The sequence below is a fragment of the Gasterosteus aculeatus genome, chromosome 10, assembly GCF_964276395.1.
Source record: "Gasterosteus aculeatus chromosome 10, fGasAcu3.hap1.1, whole genome shotgun sequence".
In the NCBI taxonomy this organism is placed as follows: Eukaryota; Metazoa; Chordata; class Actinopteri; order Perciformes; family Gasterosteidae; genus Gasterosteus; species Gasterosteus aculeatus.
Window position 1 is genome coordinate 6098506 of NC_135697.1, and position 16159 is coordinate 6114664.

General features: G+C 43.5%; 2 protein-coding genes across 2 annotated transcripts; one reads left to right on the forward strand and one right to left on the reverse strand.

The window, feature by feature from the left end:
- Nucleotides 1-1138: 1138 nt before the first annotated feature.
- Nucleotides 1139-3626, reverse strand: limd1b (LIM domains containing 1b). Its single transcript, XM_040187994.2, has 7 exons — nt 3406-3626; nt 3111-3212; nt 2846-2913; nt 2670-2732; nt 2199-2329; nt 1979-2030; nt 1139-1871 (listed from the first exon to the last, which is right to left on the reverse strand). The coding sequence occupies exons 1-7, from the start codon at nt 3437-3439 to the stop codon at nt 1788-1790; spliced, it is 534 nt and encodes a 177-aa protein (XP_040043928.1). The 5' UTR covers nt 3440-3626; the 3' UTR covers nt 1139-1787.
- Nucleotides 3627-5322: 1696 nt separating this feature from the next.
- cdcp1b (CUB domain containing protein 1b) lies at nt 5323-15920 on the forward strand. The gene is made up of 14 exons (XM_078081355.1): nt 5323-5527; nt 5695-5763; nt 7450-7674; nt 7959-8300; nt 8665-8880; nt 9210-9552; nt 10279-10490; nt 10711-11067; nt 11175-11534; nt 12089-12286; nt 12594-12944; nt 13177-13533; nt 13615-13696; nt 14678-15920. The coding sequence occupies exons 2-14, from the start codon at nt 5700-5702 to the stop codon at nt 15177-15179; spliced, it is 3609 nt and encodes a 1202-aa protein (XP_077937481.1). The 5' UTR covers nt 5323-5527; nt 5695-5699; the 3' UTR covers nt 15180-15920.
- Nucleotides 15921-16159: the final 239 nt, after the last annotated feature.

The following is a 16159-nucleotide window of genomic DNA, read 5'->3' on the forward strand; positions in this document are numbered from 1 at the left end:
AAAGGTGAGGCCTTTAACCCTGTCACACCTGTATGTCAAGTTGGGTTTTCGTCCTGTTTCCATGTTTGTTTTGTGACTGTCCTGTTTTATTTTGGAAATTAAATCTCCTCTCGTTTCAGGTTCAATGCCCTTCCTCATGCGTCACCAGTCTGATTGTCTTCCCTGATTGTGTCCACCTGTTCCCACACTTCCCTCATGTGTACTTATAGTCTGCGTCTCCCCTTGTCCTGTGCCAGTGTGTCATGTCCTTTTGCCTTGCACACCGGCCTCAGGAAAAGAATCAAGCCCAGGTCACAGTTTCTGTTTGTACGTAGCCACCTTGTGGTCTCCTCAGTTGGCCTCGTGCCGTTTATAGTTCCACAGCTTCTCAATTTAGTTTAGAGCCCTTTTTGATTGATTGTTTTGTTAATTTTGGTTTTTCTTTTAACTATTCAGCTCTCTTAGTTTTGCCGGAGCGTTTCCCCCTTCATCTCTCTTCGGAGAAGTTTTTTGTTTCCAGGGACTTCCCTGTGTTTTTTTGTTGGACAATAAAAACGTCAGCTGAACCTCTACTCTGCGTCCTTCGTGAGAAACCCCAAGAACACCATGCCTACCATCAAGCACGGTGGTGGCAGTATTATGCTGTGGGGCTGTTTTGCTGCCAATGGAACTGGTGCTTTACAGAGAGTAAATGGGATAATAAAGGAGGAGGATTACCTTCAAATTCTTCAGGATGACCTAAAATCATCAGCCTGAAGGTTGGGTATTGGGCACAGTTGGGTGTTCCAACAGGACAATGACCCCAAACACACATCAAAAGTGGTAATAGAATGGCTAAATCAGGCTAGAATCAGGGTTTTAGAATGGCCTTCCCAAAGTTCTGACCTAAATCCCATTGAGAACATGTGGACAATGCTGAAGAAACAAGTCCATGTCACAAAGCCATTGAATTTAACTGAACTGCACCAATTCAGTCAATTGAAGTGAAAATGGCCAAGGGACAAATATTAGCACAGCTAAAAAAAATTGAGGTGGGTAAACTATACATTTTGTGATCATACAGACCTCAACGCGATGCAACGGAACACAAAGGCTGTCCAGGCTATATTGCATTATGTTATCAGTTAAAGTCACATACAATCAATGACACTGAATAAATGTGTTTGCAGTTTGTAGTTTATTACATTTCAAGAAAACAGTAAATAAAAGTATGTCTAGGCCTCAAAAAATGAAGGGGGTTGAGTAGACAAAAGAAAGGACCTTTATAGTACCTTAAAAAATGAAGGCCTCTGGAAACAGGCCCGGGGTGTTACAGCTGAACCGTGTAATATGAAAAAAGCCACTTCCCCTGCTCCTTACCCATTAAGAGAAAGCTCCAAAAGTCCACGTAACCAATGAATCCATTTCGAACAGGCGGCTGATCCGCAACATGTGTGTTTACATCCTGAATGGTGGAGCAGCCGCAAGGCGCCGATTGGAGGGTCACAGACCAGACAGCGAAGATGAAAATTATTCTACCGCGTTTATATGTTCATTTCTTAATTTCTTGATATAGTTTACCGTTTGTTTTTTCACCTGTCCCACAACACAGGCAAGGACTGCTGACTTCAAAATCAGCTTACGTTCTGCACTATTAACGTGATATTACATCGCTATGATAAATGTTAAATCTTTTCTTTTGAATGAACTTAAAAACTTGCAAATTCAACTGAATTCCCAAATAATTTGTGTCCAGACCACTGTAGCTTCTATTTACTGTTTTACTTTTTTTTCAAAGTGACTGGGGGAAAAAAACTAAGATTTTGTCTTCAAATGAGGTTTACCTCACCAGCATAGCACTCTGCATGGTAATTTTTCTCAAATGATACCACCCGAATAGACTCTGTAGAACCCTGAAAAGAATAAAACAAATGGAAGGGGAATTGTCACCATAACTTCTCAGAAACTACAGTAAAAATTGCTGCAATTAGTCATTAATTAAACAATGAATTGAGCTCACTTCAGTTGGCAGTATCGGCACTCTACATGCAGCACACAGAGGGGCTCGGACCCTGAAACCACAGAGAAGGTCACAGAAACTCAGATGTGAAGCACCCAGAGGGGCCGTCTCATGTTGGGCCCGTCGGCCTGGGTTTGGTTTCTTCCTTTGTCTAGAGTGTGAATTAAAAGACCCGGCCCATTGTTGTTGTACCTATTCGCGGCCTGCATGAGAAACTCACCTGTGGTAGTCGTCGACACAGTAAACCCGGTTGTCTGTGTCTGCGGTGAAGGGCTCCGCCTCCAGACTCCGTCTGCAGAGCACACAGCGAAAGCAGGACGGGTGGTAGGACTTCCCCCGAGCCTGCAAAATCTGACAATGCAAAAGCAGCTCTTCCTTACATAATGTGAGAGTGAGTTGTTCAAAGTAACAGGTACATTTACTAAAGCAACCAAGTAACGTTTAGAGGTACCTTGGATGTTTCTTATTTCATAATACATTATTCTGCAAGGTGCCATTCCGCACAATACTTCTTTTGCTATTTGTGTATATTTTTGTGCCATTACATGAAAAAAGAAAATTTGCATGACTGTAGTATTTCTACGTATACCCAAGTAAAAGATGTGAATAATACTTCCACCCCCCGCAGAGCGCATGCTTCACATAATATGAAGTCATAGCGTGCACAAGCAGTAAATGAATACATTCTCACCATGTCCTTAATTAAATACCCACAGTTGTTACACACTTCTTGGGCTGGATGAGCTCCTGAGTGCTGCAGTAAATAACAAAACAATTGACTCATTACATTTCTGGTTGATTGCAGTAAATCTTCAAGCTGGATATGAATCACGCATTTATTAAACTCTGTATGCACTATATTCTTACCAAGAAATCCTCTTCACAGTAGATTCTTCCTGATACTGTATAAAACGGTTTCCCACTGAGCTTTTCACCTAAGAAGACAAGACAGAGTTGAATAAAAAGGTGAATAAATTATTTGGTTTTCTTCAAGATATTAATTTAACCTTAAATTGTGATCCGGCCCTTAAATAGTTTTTGAGATGCAATTCTTGCTATAAAGAAATACATGACATTTGTTGTCCGTCAGTCGTGGTCTTTTGGGCTTCACCCGCACATCAGGAGGACTCACTGCAAACGCTGCAGGTGAAGCAAGTGTCGTGGAATAAACGTCCCATCGCCCGGCAGGCTCTCCCTTCTCCGTACACCGCTTCGCTGCAGGATGTGCAGCTTCCTGAACACACAACAAGGAGGAAACACAGAGAGCTGGACACCTTGAACACCGACTGAAAACACACACACACACACACACACACACACACACACACACACAGAATAATAACGATCTCAACCCACAGCCTGATGGAAGAGATGCCCACTGGAAATCCATTTTACCGAGGAAAACATTCAGCGTGCTCTCTCCTTACCAAAGTAAAGACTGGAAACACACCCTGGGTCCATCTCCTGCTGGATTGCCCACAGTTGTCTCTGTGCCTGCTGGATTCTACAGAAGGACTGCGGGTCTAATTTTATGTGCGTTGCAGACAGCTGTGAGGCGAGCTGCTGTCTGGGCGTTGCATTTGGTGCGTTTGGTCTCCCCTCAGACGCCCTGACTCCTCCGAGCTGGCTGTCTGAACGGCACCAGACGAGGCCAACTGGTTTCTTTAGTGTAAGTTATCAAAACAATTCAGTGGAGGCATAAAAGTACAGTCTTTCAGTTTTATCTGAAGCAGAGTATAGAAAAATGCAATGTTAAGCCTGTTGAGGCAACCACATGATTGTACTGACAATAGTGACTTTCCAGTTTTGGGAAGAAGTATTCAGATCAGTCAAGACCAAAACAAAACTGTGAGAGTACTGCATTCTAAATATTGCTTACTTATGTAATAGTAAGTAAGTAAAGGTTTTTCCGCTAAATTGACAGTGTGAAAACTAAAAGTACTTGATTTGGCAATAAGCTATTCATGTGGACTCATTGAGTATATTTTGATTGATATTGTGGATTAATTTACATAAAAGATGCTTTGCACTGTTCTAGAAAAATGTCTGCTTTTCAACCAAAAGTGTCCAAAATCCATCAACCCCCCTCCCCTTTTGTGTTAATGTTAGTTTGTCTGTGAATCAACAAAACTTTGAACAGCAGAGCAGAAACCTTCAGCCTTTAGTAATAAACACTTGCAGGGATTAGACGGGCTGCTGCTCATTTATATATTTTACCGCCCTCATGTGGAAAATTCAGGCAGCCTTGAGTTATAACCGATGACCTGGAAATAAAGTTCAAACCAAACACTGATCCGTGCCAAATGAGCAGCAATGTGGTTTTCTGTATTTTGTTTCCATGCCTGATTTGAATGACTCTACATGTACACAAATAACTAAAATTATTGAAAAGCAAGACCATAAAGGCGACATCAAACATGATCAAAAATTTAAATAATTTACCCGGATACTTTTGTTACAATTTGATATTTTTTTGTTTAAACTAAAACCCTGTGCAGCACATGTTAGGCTGCGGGTCTCCAGCGGCATTGGAGGGGAAGCGTGTGACAGCTGCTGCTTCTTCACTGAGCTCTCTTATTGAAACACACTGAAGCTGTTCAAACTCACCACAACGCCCACTCTGCAGGCTGCCAGACTGGTTCAGCACAAAACCACTCAGGAGATCACTGCTGTATACTGTACCAGTGTGTGTGTGTGTGTGTGTGTGTGTGTGTGTGTGTGTGTGTGTGTGTGTGTGTGTGTGTGTGTGTGTGTGTGTGTGTGTGTGTGTGTGTGGGGAGAGGGGGGTCAAAATGTCTTCACAAAGACAGAAAGATAAGATACAGACAAGTTAGATGTTTTGTCTCTATAGAGACTTGAATATATAGATATATATATTCACTTTTTCAAGCATATTTTGAATCCTCCCGCTGTATTGTTAAGTGCTTGGTTTAAAGGATGCATGATAACGTTCAGGCCACATTTGGTTGAAACAGAGGGTTAATATGGGGCATTTTCCATTAACAGCGGGGTGACTTTAACTAGGCTTCCGAGACAAATGAGATGTTTGGTCCCAGTTAAGTTTTTGTGCAGGAATGTCTGCGTCATGAGACATGTGCAGGCAGGAGGAGCGCCTGTGCAACTTGGGAGTGCTATCCACAGTGTGATCCGACATCAACAGTCAATATTTTCATCATCATCATCAAAACAAAACGCAAACGACCGGGACAACCTGCTTTAAATGCAAATACATTCCCCCGTTTAAACTGTCGCCTGAAACATGTACCAATAAGGACTGAATTTAACCCGATAATACTTGCGTTTGTATCGATTCGAGGGCTTTGGTGCCTCATTCTAATACTCTATTAGTGGGCACTGTGGACTCCGCCTCCGCAACGACGCACGGTGCCAACAATCTGTGGCATGTTTGGCCGCGCATAAATAGGACACACATTGTGCCACACGGCAGTAACGTAAGGACTCGTCGCCGGGCTGAACTTCGAGGATCACTTCTGTAGTATTTCTGCTCAAAGGCCCCCGATCACACCCTCACCCATCAAGTTTGGACAGGTAACGGCCGCGGGCCACGCCCTCCGCCGCGCGCAGGTAGCGCGCAGCAGGAAGTAGCTGTCAACGCCGTCGAGTGAAAGTTAACGAAAAATGCGTCTGTGTATTTGAAAGCGCAACAGCGACTTGTGCCGTGTGTCAGATTTCCTAAATCCTTGTTTCGTTTCCAGCGAACATGCGGCTGTCCGCGAGCCGCGCGCTGCTGGCGCTCGCGCTTCTGGCGGCCTTCGACTCGCCAGGTGAGACAATCATCCCCGAACAGCATAAGCTCGTGCTTGCGGGAGCCTCGTTCCCTCGGTTGACGTCGGACGTTATCAATTTGTGTGTAATGTACCGCTTTACTCGAAACCGCGTGGCTTCGTTTAGGCTTTAATTGGGTCGAACTCACACCTGGTAGGAAAGTGCAGAGTGTCTATTGTGATTAAACGAGAAAACCAATGGGGTTCGCGTGCGGCGGCCTGCGTCGACGTGAGCTGTTCTTTAAAGCTCCGGGTCCAACACATTCAAAGATAATCGAGACTTTTAAAAAGACTTTTAAGACGCCAGTGTTTGATTCATTGAGTCTACAGTGGAAACGAGAGGCTGAGGCACATATTCAGTCTAGTGTGTGACTAGACCTCCATTTTCAAATGGTTTATGGCGCTTCCTCGAGGCATGAATTCATCATGGTTTCATTAATGATTGACTTCTGCAATCTGCCGCTGAGCTGTGAGTCACGCGGCTGTTTTATCCGAAATCTTTCTTGGTTTTGGGTTAGATGTAAACTCATTTGCTTTATTCATGGGGAAGTCATCAGCGTCATCTGGAAAGTATCGTCTTAAATTGAAATAACCATATATACATTTATTTTTAGATGACGTTTGTTTTCTTTTAAGACGCACTAGTTGTTTAGTGTGACACGAAACCCTCCGGCCGACAGATAAATGCTGCACTGTTGCTCTGCAGCCTTCAAGTCCTTGCAGGTTCAAGTCGTGGATTCCAGGTTTCTTCTTATGTGCGAACCTGTACAGTTTACCTCCCACGTGCTTGAACCAAACACCTGTTTACATCATTGCAGTGAGAAAGCTGCTATCATGAGTTGTGCTTTAGGGTGCAAGCCCTTTACCCCAGACTCATCGGTGGACCGTTCAATGAATGTATTTTGGATCCTTTAAGTTATGATTATTTTACTCTCTTTTTAAGTGTATTCCTCCTATATAAATTGCATGAAATGACTAAATACAGTTTTTCTTTCAATATTGGGGAGTTAAAGAACAAAACATAATGCATCGGCCTGTTGGAGCGTTTTGTTTATACAATAAATGCCATATGCCAAAAATCTTGCTGAACATCTAATAACCTCGTTTTGATTCATAAAATAAATGTAAAAAGTACAGAACACGGGAGCCAAAGTTGGGACCTAAACTGTCAATTTAAAGCTCCGATGAAAGTATATGTAAAAGGTGTTTCCCTTAAAGGGAGCCGTTGGCTTTTTCCACAGAAGACTCTTATATTACAGGAACAGCAGTTAGTGGTTCACGTCTCTTTACTCAGCGCTCAAGTGACTCACCGTCATTTCAAGTAAATTAATTTGGCGTGTGTGTGTATGCCACTACACAACATGTGAATAGGTGTATCTGACACCAGTGTTTGCTCAAGAGTCAACAGAAAACTTTACAAAACCCAAAGATGTGCAGTTTACAATTGAATTGGACATAAAAAAAAACATTCTTATGTTAAAAGGCATTTAACAAAAAACTCAGCGGTCAAATCAACCAAAAAAACGTCATGCTGTCAGAGAGTGCTGTGAAGGAGAGTACTTTAGTGTTCAGGAGGACACATCCACTGTGTACAATTTAAAACCATCTCAAATGGTTTCTCCTCATAGTCAGCAGACAGATCTTCATGTCACTGATCAGCTCACTGCCTGTCATCCGTTCACACAGAAAGCTTGCAGACGGCGGTCCGACCGGACAAAGGCTCGACAGTGACGGTGTCCACCGCGCTGCCGCCGGATCAATGCGCTGTTTGTGCGCTCGGCGGGGTGAACGACACGCTGAAATCCTGCCGGTCCTCTTTGTCTCTGGTACCTGAGGAGGAAGTCAAATTGCTGTTCAACTGCTCCCAACCGATCGAACAGGCTTTCACTGTGACGATCGCTCAGACTGTTGGTGAGTTTACTGGCGTCATTTCACAACTCGTATGGGAAGCAGTCAGGACCACGTAGTTGGTTTGCTATGAAAATGCCTTTAAAGGCTTTAGTGTAATTGTAATGAGAAAGCAGACAACCTTCTGACATGCGTCATTCGGGTCCAACCTTGGATGGTTTAAAAATGACCTCAGGGACATCTTATTAATTCCCATCAAAACAATAACGGACCAGCACATGCACCTTCTGCAAGTGCTGGAATTCTTCTTCTGAGCAACTTCTAATGCCTTTTTTAAAAAACTCCAGAGTGCACAAAGGACATCTGCAGCCCGACAACGGTAGAAACGCAACCCTCCCTCCTCTCCGAGTTCAGCAGAACCTACACATGGGAGCTGAAGGCACCGGAGAAGACCCTCGTGGGTTTGAACATCCTTGGAGATGGGCTGAGGGAGACGTCACAACCGTGCCCTGATGGATTTCAGTATTCGGTCACCACGCCCAAGACAAACCCCAAGGGTCTGACTCAGTATTGTCGAGGTGGTTCTGCGACTCGTTTAGATGAGCCCAATGGAGCTGTTGTGTCTCTGCAAGTTAAACCAAGGGCTCTGGTTGAGTCGGTGTTGTTCTACGCCTCGGCTGGACCTCTGAGTAAGAAGAAATACACAAACTCTTATTATCTGGATATTTTAACTGAAAATCTCTAAATGGAATTGCTTTGCCTCACACAGGCTCATTTTTGAAAACTACATATTTACACCCAGTAACTACAAAGTGGGATTGTAAGAAATATTCCTAATGTGAACTTGGAAGATTCTGAAGAATCGTTGACAAAACTAATAATGTGACTAAATGATCAAATTAATGTTTGATTAGCATAATTTGATATTTCCCTCTGATTCTGAACTGCATGAATAAACCTAAAAATGAAATGACCCTGGTGATCAATTTAAGAATAGCTGGTGTAACCCAAGCCTGGCCTTTGACCTCTCTCTCTCCTTTTGCACCACTTTAGAGGGCCGAACAGTGGTTTTATCAGTGAATTCAAGCACGACTGTGGTCATCCGCCGGGATCCTGAGGCGCCAGAGTGTGACGTTTGCTCGCTTGATGGCTCAACTCCTCAATGTGCTACCAACGAAAAGACACTGACGAACGTTAACAACCTCTCGCTGGAGTTCAGCTGCCTGAAACCTCAGGATGTGTACAGCGTGGAGATTAAGAAGAAAATCGGTGAGAACTTCAGATGCTGATCAGTATTTGCTTTAGTCGCAAGTAGACTTTGGGATTGGTTAACTTGGATTCACTTCATACCAAATTATCACCTTTCAAAATGACTTGATCGTCCCTTATTTGTTTACATATGAATACTTGAATACATGCTGAAATAGATAAAGAAATGAGATTAACAGTGTTTGCTAATGGATAACATCCTAAATAAATAAAGGGGGGGAAATGACACATAAATCGCTTAAAAAAAATTAAAAATTAAAAAAAGACCACACACAGATACACACAAGGAAAAAAAGACCGTTTTAAACATTTTAATGTTTGTCTTGCAGAATGCACCCAGAGCACCTGCACTCCTGCTGCAGGAGAAATTGAGCCAGATGTCTTCAAGGACTTCAGAAGATCCATAACGTGGGACATTGGTGTACCGCAGAGGACCGTATTAACACTGGACTTCCCTGGTGGCTTAAAGGAGATGTCTGAAGCAGAAACGTGCCCAGACGGTCACCAGTACTCCGTGAGCACAATTAAAAGTCAGGGAGAGATAACCACGAGCTACTGTAAGGGTGGGACGGCGTCTCCTCTGGGTCTGCTCGCAGCAACGAGTGTGACCACACAGGTTCTCAAGGGAAGTGAAGTGGACTCGTTCACAGTCAAAGTAGCACCAAGAGGCAAGTGTCCGTCCTTCATTTGGTTTACGTGAGCGCAAAAAAAAGGCTATTTACAGAACAATCATTTAAAACACTGCTATTTTTAAGTTAAATTACAAAGCTGCTATGCTAAAACGTATTTTTCTAAATATTCCACTTGCCTTCAACTGCATGATAATATTTTGCTGTTATGTTTACCATCTATATTTTCATGATTTTTAGCAGGTGTTTAATCATAAATACCAAAAAATTTAAATTTGACCCGCTGTGAGGGACGAGATAAAAGGTCCTAGACCTGCAGTTTCATTATAATACATCATAAGGAGGACATTACATTACATGTCATTTAGCGGACGCTTTTATCCAAAGCAACGTACAATAAGTGCATTCAACCATAGGGTACCAACTCAGGAGAACAAGAAAGTGCAATTTCCTCAAATAAGCCAATTTACAATTTGCTATAGATGAGTGACGTTACAAGTACAATTTAAGTGCTACAATTTGTTAGTCTTTAGTCGAGGGAAACGACAAGAACTAAAGCAAATCAGCAATCAAATTAACTTAAGACACTAGAATCAACAACAAATTTAGCAGACTAGCTTGGTTTAAAGAAAGATACTTAGTCCGATTTCAGGTCGCCTGGATGTCTGGTGGCCTTGTAGAAGAGATGCACATGGTGTGTGGGCCACATTTTCGTGGGGAAACTTTGATCAACGTTTTATTTGACCACTTTTGTTTTTTCTGTAGGTAGTAGAATGATGTCTGTGATGCCCGATCCGGACACCATCATTACCATCCGCAGGTTGAGCAGCGAGCCAGACTGCAGTGTTTGTATGAACAAGGAGCCCAACCAGATATGCAATAGGAAATATCTCACCCTGAAAGATCCTTACAACACCACTGTAGAGTTCACCTGTCCTCGACCTCAGGATGTTTTCACTGTGGAGATCAACAGAGAAATTGGTATGAAGACTTTTAAAAATAGCATGTGGTACATTTTTCAGAAGTCTAACTCCTGTTAACTCTTATCATTGATATTTGTATCAAAATCCCATTACCGCATAGTTCTTTTACAGCATTTCCTGCTTCAGATGACTAATTTGAATTGACAGTTTTTTTACAATGCAGTCGTATCACAAGTCTTTGTAAACATTTAATGGCTTACATACTCTTCCATACCCAGACTGCACAGAGACCTCCTGCTCTGGTAACATCGTTCAGGCCGAGTCCTCACTGTTCCCAGACTTCAACCGGACCTTCACCTGGGATCTAAAAGTTGTCCCCACTCGGGCCTTCCAACTGGACTTCCCGGAAATGGGAATGCGACAGATTCCCAACGGGGAGATCTGTCCAGACGAGCACACGTACTCCATTGTTACGTATCTCCGCACTGGGCCAGCCACCATTGCTACTTTTTGCAAAGGAGGAACTGTGACCACCATCCTGGCTCGCTACAAGGGCCGAGTATCTCTGCAGGTGCCCGGCGACCGGAAGCTGGACCCTGTTGACCTCAAACTCAACGTTGGACCTGAGACCAGCAGTGAGTTGGATACGTTTGTTGTTGTTTTTCTGTATCATGATTGGAAGACATCTTCTGCTTAATGATACACTCCCCGTGCCCCCCCCCCCCCCCCCCCCCCCCCCCAGTGGTTGCCATAGTGAAAGTCAACCTACCACGCGGCGTGTCCAGCACAGACTTCATCACGGCCAACTATCCCGGCCGGTTTCCTGACAACCAGCAGATGCAGTGGGACTTTGCGGTGCCCGGCATGCACAACTACACGATGCACTTTCAAAATCACACCGCTCCGGAGTGCCTCGCCGAGGAGGTGGAGGTGGAGTACCAGAAAGACAACGAGAAGGTGACCAAGCTGACTCTGATGGATCCTCAGCCGAAGCATGCGCAGGGCGACTTCAGGATGGTGCTGAGGAATTGTGAAACCAACACAACGTTGCAGGGCCTCACCTTGAACTACAGAGTGTCTGTGATGAGGAGTGGGCATCCAGGTACAGTTTTAAAACTTAACATCAGAGAGTCCAACGCTTTGGAAGTTATATAGTGAATGCACTCAAGTTACTCATAGAAACTAATTTACTTGTTTTGTTTTTTCGAAAATTGCAAGATTAGTACAACGCTAATTTTACAGAAATTACGCTTATTTTTATTTTACTGCAGAATACATATGCTTTCATCCTGATGAAAAGAATCTGTGGTCCCTGATTCAGTATTACCTCTGGGGTTTTTCAAAGCATGTATATATTTTTAGAATAACTCAAACGTTATCTGTGCGACTTGAATGTAAAACATGAGGGGATCAAGCCAGGGGTCCAAACATGCACGACTTTACCCATAATAAGTCCTGTAAAGTATTTTTGCTCATCCAGCAGCTGGTGATTTTCTTATTTGAAATGATGTCTTAATAATGTGAGAAATAAATGCACAATTGGACTAAAATAAGTACCACATCTCTGATTTAACATTTCTGATCAAATATTGTCACGATGAAAGCCGAGATAAAGGCTTCCTGATCACCAAAATCTATGTTGTGTATCTGTCATAGTCCTGTGTGCCGTGGACCTGACCGAACACCAAGGAGTTTCTCTGCAGATCGAGAAAGTGGGTTCTGATCCCTACTGTGAGATGAGCATCAACTCTCAGGTCAAAGAGAAGATCAGCGTGGCCGCGGGCACGAAGGCCAACCTGTCCTTCCTCGACTGCCCGAATGAAGATGTGCGCCTGACTGCCAGTAAAGTTATTGGTAAAATGAATTCATTTTTTGCAATGAAATGTTCTGTCACGGTTTCCTGTGAGAAAGAAATATAAACGTCTATTTAAATCTAAGGACCGATTTAGTGTTTTTGGAAATACTTTTTTAGCCTTCTAGCAGAGTTTGAGGAGAAGATGCCACTGTGATGTCTGCACTGTAAATATAAAGCAAGACTTAGCAGAGATGAGAGACGGGAAATGCCTGCCTCTGTCTGCATGTTTACATTTTATATTTGTTTCTTGTTAATCCATGAATTAGATACTTATTTTTCTCATTGCCCTTTTCTTTTAAATAACAGGGTGTCTGGATATGGCGACATGCTCTGCGACTCAGCTCACCGTTCCCAAACTGGACTCCTGTCTACCGATGTCCCTACACAGCTTCACCTGGCACCTCAAAATCCCCGAGGACCGCACCGTGGACCTGATGTCGCCCACGGGGAGTCTCCGACAGTCCCTGCCCGGCCAGGACTGCGCTCAGTCCGTCTCCCTGCACGTGGCAGAGGGCGACGGGTTTTCTGTGGGAGATTTCTGCTTCACCGGGATGATCCAGAAAATTCAGGTGCACGCAAACGTGTCTGTCACAGTCTCGGACTTCAGCCAGACGAAGGAGCCTTTCCTCAACGTGAGCTTCAGTCAGGAGATCCCAGGTAAAACATGGATATACTGCGGACTGCACCTTTTTCGATTTATTAGTTTTGTCAGAACATTTTTCAAAAAGTGGCCATTTGTCACGCTGCGGTTCTCTCGCTCTAAGCAAAGTCAAAATAGAGAATATTCATTTTACTTCTAAATTCCACACGGGGGCACTATTGTACCGCAAATGTTGAAAGCTACAGTACTGCCGCTCTGCATTATCGCCGTCCCTTTTTCTGTTTTTAGAGACCATCATTTACAGGATCAGCCCCGAGGCGTCGTCCCCGACCCTGCTGGCGACCCCCAACTGGCCTCTGGGTATGAGGCCCTCGTCCACCGTGTCCTGGCTCGTCACCGTACCGAGCCAGTACGAGGCGCTCGTGCAGCTTCCCAACGTCAGCCAACCTCGATGCAGGGACAGGCACACCGACATCACGGTGAAGATGCTCGGGGACGAGGAGGAGCTGATCAGCCGCAGGGAGGACGAGGCGCCAGTGGACATGTTGACGGTGCCACGTAGTTTTTATCTCAACATGTCCAACTGCATACCAGAGCGGGGAGTCTTCGCTGCAATGACCAAAATTGTTTTGCAGAAGAAGAGCAGTAAGAGAGCACGACCAATCTAACAAAAGTCCCCTGACTAACACAAAGCGCTTCATCCTAACGTGTCTCTTTCCTCTCCAGACCTCCTGGCCATCCTCCTCGGGGTAGCGGGAGGTGTTTTGCTGTTGCTCATTCTGCTGGCTGTTGCGTGCTTCGTCATACGGTGAGTTCACCTTTAGCAACATCTGGCTGGAGATTTATCAAACTGTTGCACTGAAATATAAAGGTCATAATCCTTCACTTTAATTCTCACTGATTTGTAGATTCCGCTATCTTGATGGGAGTTTACACTAATATTACAACCAACAACAATAAAGGTGGCCCGGATTTAGTCTGCAATAATTTTCTGTCCATCTTGTTATGTGATATTAATTTCTCGTTTTATTTTTTCTCTGACGCAGCGGCAGAATTTTCTTACAGCTCCATGTTTGATTTTCTTTCATTTCCAATAAATTTATCCTGTACAAATATTTATATTGAATTGTTAATTTCCCATGGAGTTCCCCACTGGCGATATTAAACTAATATAGTAACTTAAGAGAATTAACGATTCAAGAGGTCTTTGCGGAACGATAATTTGTTTTGAAAGCATATATTGTATAGTAACTTGACTGACTTTGACTATTCTTTTTATGGAAATTACTTGTTTTAAGTAAAAAACTTTGCTCTTGAGCATCAGTCTTAATTGATAAAATGTTTTCCAATCACATTTGAATCAATTGATTAAATAATATTTTTAGCTTCATAAGAGATGAATTATACAGTATTTGTCAAGACAAAAAATTTAAGGAAAACTTTATTAAACTAACTAAATTTAAAAACAGAAGTCAATTAGACTATTGTTTCCACCAAAAGATTTAAGCTTAAAGGAAAAGTATAAAGGTGTATGTAAATGAGTATATACACTTGAATTATTATTCTAACAGTGTTTGTATTTTTAGCTCATGAAGATGTTTGACTATGCAGTGTTTAGGCTCCATATGTTGTGTATTTGAGTATGGCGCTGGGGTCGATGCTCGTAGACCAGGCAGTGTTCAGCTTTTAAACTGGCAAAGTGCTCTTCCATTTGTCTTATTTTCTAAGATATGTCTCCAACGGGCAGCTTTTCTTAACTCATTGCTTGTGGTTTCATCTTCTCGAACAGGAAAAATAAAAAAGACAAACTAGCCAAGGATTCGTCCATCTACATCGGCAAGGGGAACATCTTCCGCCCAAATGACGGACACTTCAGCAAAACTCGGTCTGATAACGAGTCCCACGTCTACGCCTCCATAGATGAGGCGATGACGTACGGCCACCTGCTGGGAGACTCCAGCTACGCGGACAGTATGCCGAACCGCTTCAACGGCGGGCAGGTGGACACTTACAACACATTTACAGGGCCCACTAGTTCAGGGCTGCCTGAAATCCAAGAACCGGACAATGAGCCCGAGTTGGAGGTGTTCAAGACCTTCCTGGACCCGTCCGAGTCTTTCCACCCGCCCCGCCCGCGCACTCCCATCGACCGGCAGGACAGCCTCGGCTTCCAGGACCGCAGGATGTTGGACAATCAACTGTTCACGTTCAAGAGCACCGGGGATATAAACACGATCCGGCTCTCCGGCGTCGACGTGGAGCTGCAGACGCCTGAGGAGGACTCCTTGTAGTGTGTCAAGAATGTAGCTGCACGATGGGCCGATGTTACGCTGTTGTGAAGAGGATTTAGTATCTCAGGACGATGCCGATATGAACTTCCCTCAATCACACTCCGGTTAATCTCCTGTGTGCGTCAGCTTTGTCAGAACTGGAGCTTCAAGAGACCGTGCTGTGATCCTTTTTTCTATGAAGCATTCAAAGGACTCTATTGTTAGACATTCAATATTAATGGGTATGATTTCTTTAGTCTCCTGAAAATAAGACTATCTTGCATGCTTTGCACACAAGAGGAGGTTTCAGTGGGTTGCAGTCACTGCCAGGTTGTGTACACTGCCCCGTTTTTAAAGGTTTGTTCATTTAGGAAATACCTCTTCACTTTCTTTCCCAAAGATGAGAGATGGCACCTTGTTAGCGCCGCATGAAGACTAGAAACAAGTGGAAACTGCTACTCTGGCTCAGTGCGAAGAAATCTCATACATCTTTAAAAACAGGATTTTACGTATTAATTAGTGAGTGTGAGTGATATTCCTTATTCTATGTTGAACGAGACGACGGCAACAAAGTGCCAAACTATTCCTATAATTTTCTACTTGTTTGTGCTTTTATTTCATCTTTACCAATGTGACAAGCATTCAGGAGCGAGCACTATGGAAACGTGGTCCATGGTTTTTATATTGCTTACTTGTTTTTAAAAGATTTGTGTTTTCTTTTACCTGTAAATACTTTTTTTGCAATAAATTCTAGGAAAATGGTGTCCTGGGAAAAATGTTTACTACACGTATTAACTGCCAATATTCCCTCTTGTGCAGGAAGAACCAGTGACCTTTTGCAGTCTGGAGAGTGAAAATTGTTTCAACCACAGAAACTCTCGCGATGAGCCGCTCAGCTTCTGGGAATAGTGTTTGACTAACTGCAAAACGCACACACACACACACACACACACACGCTAAGAGTCAGACGGTGTCACAATCTAAAACTAAAAGGCTTATTT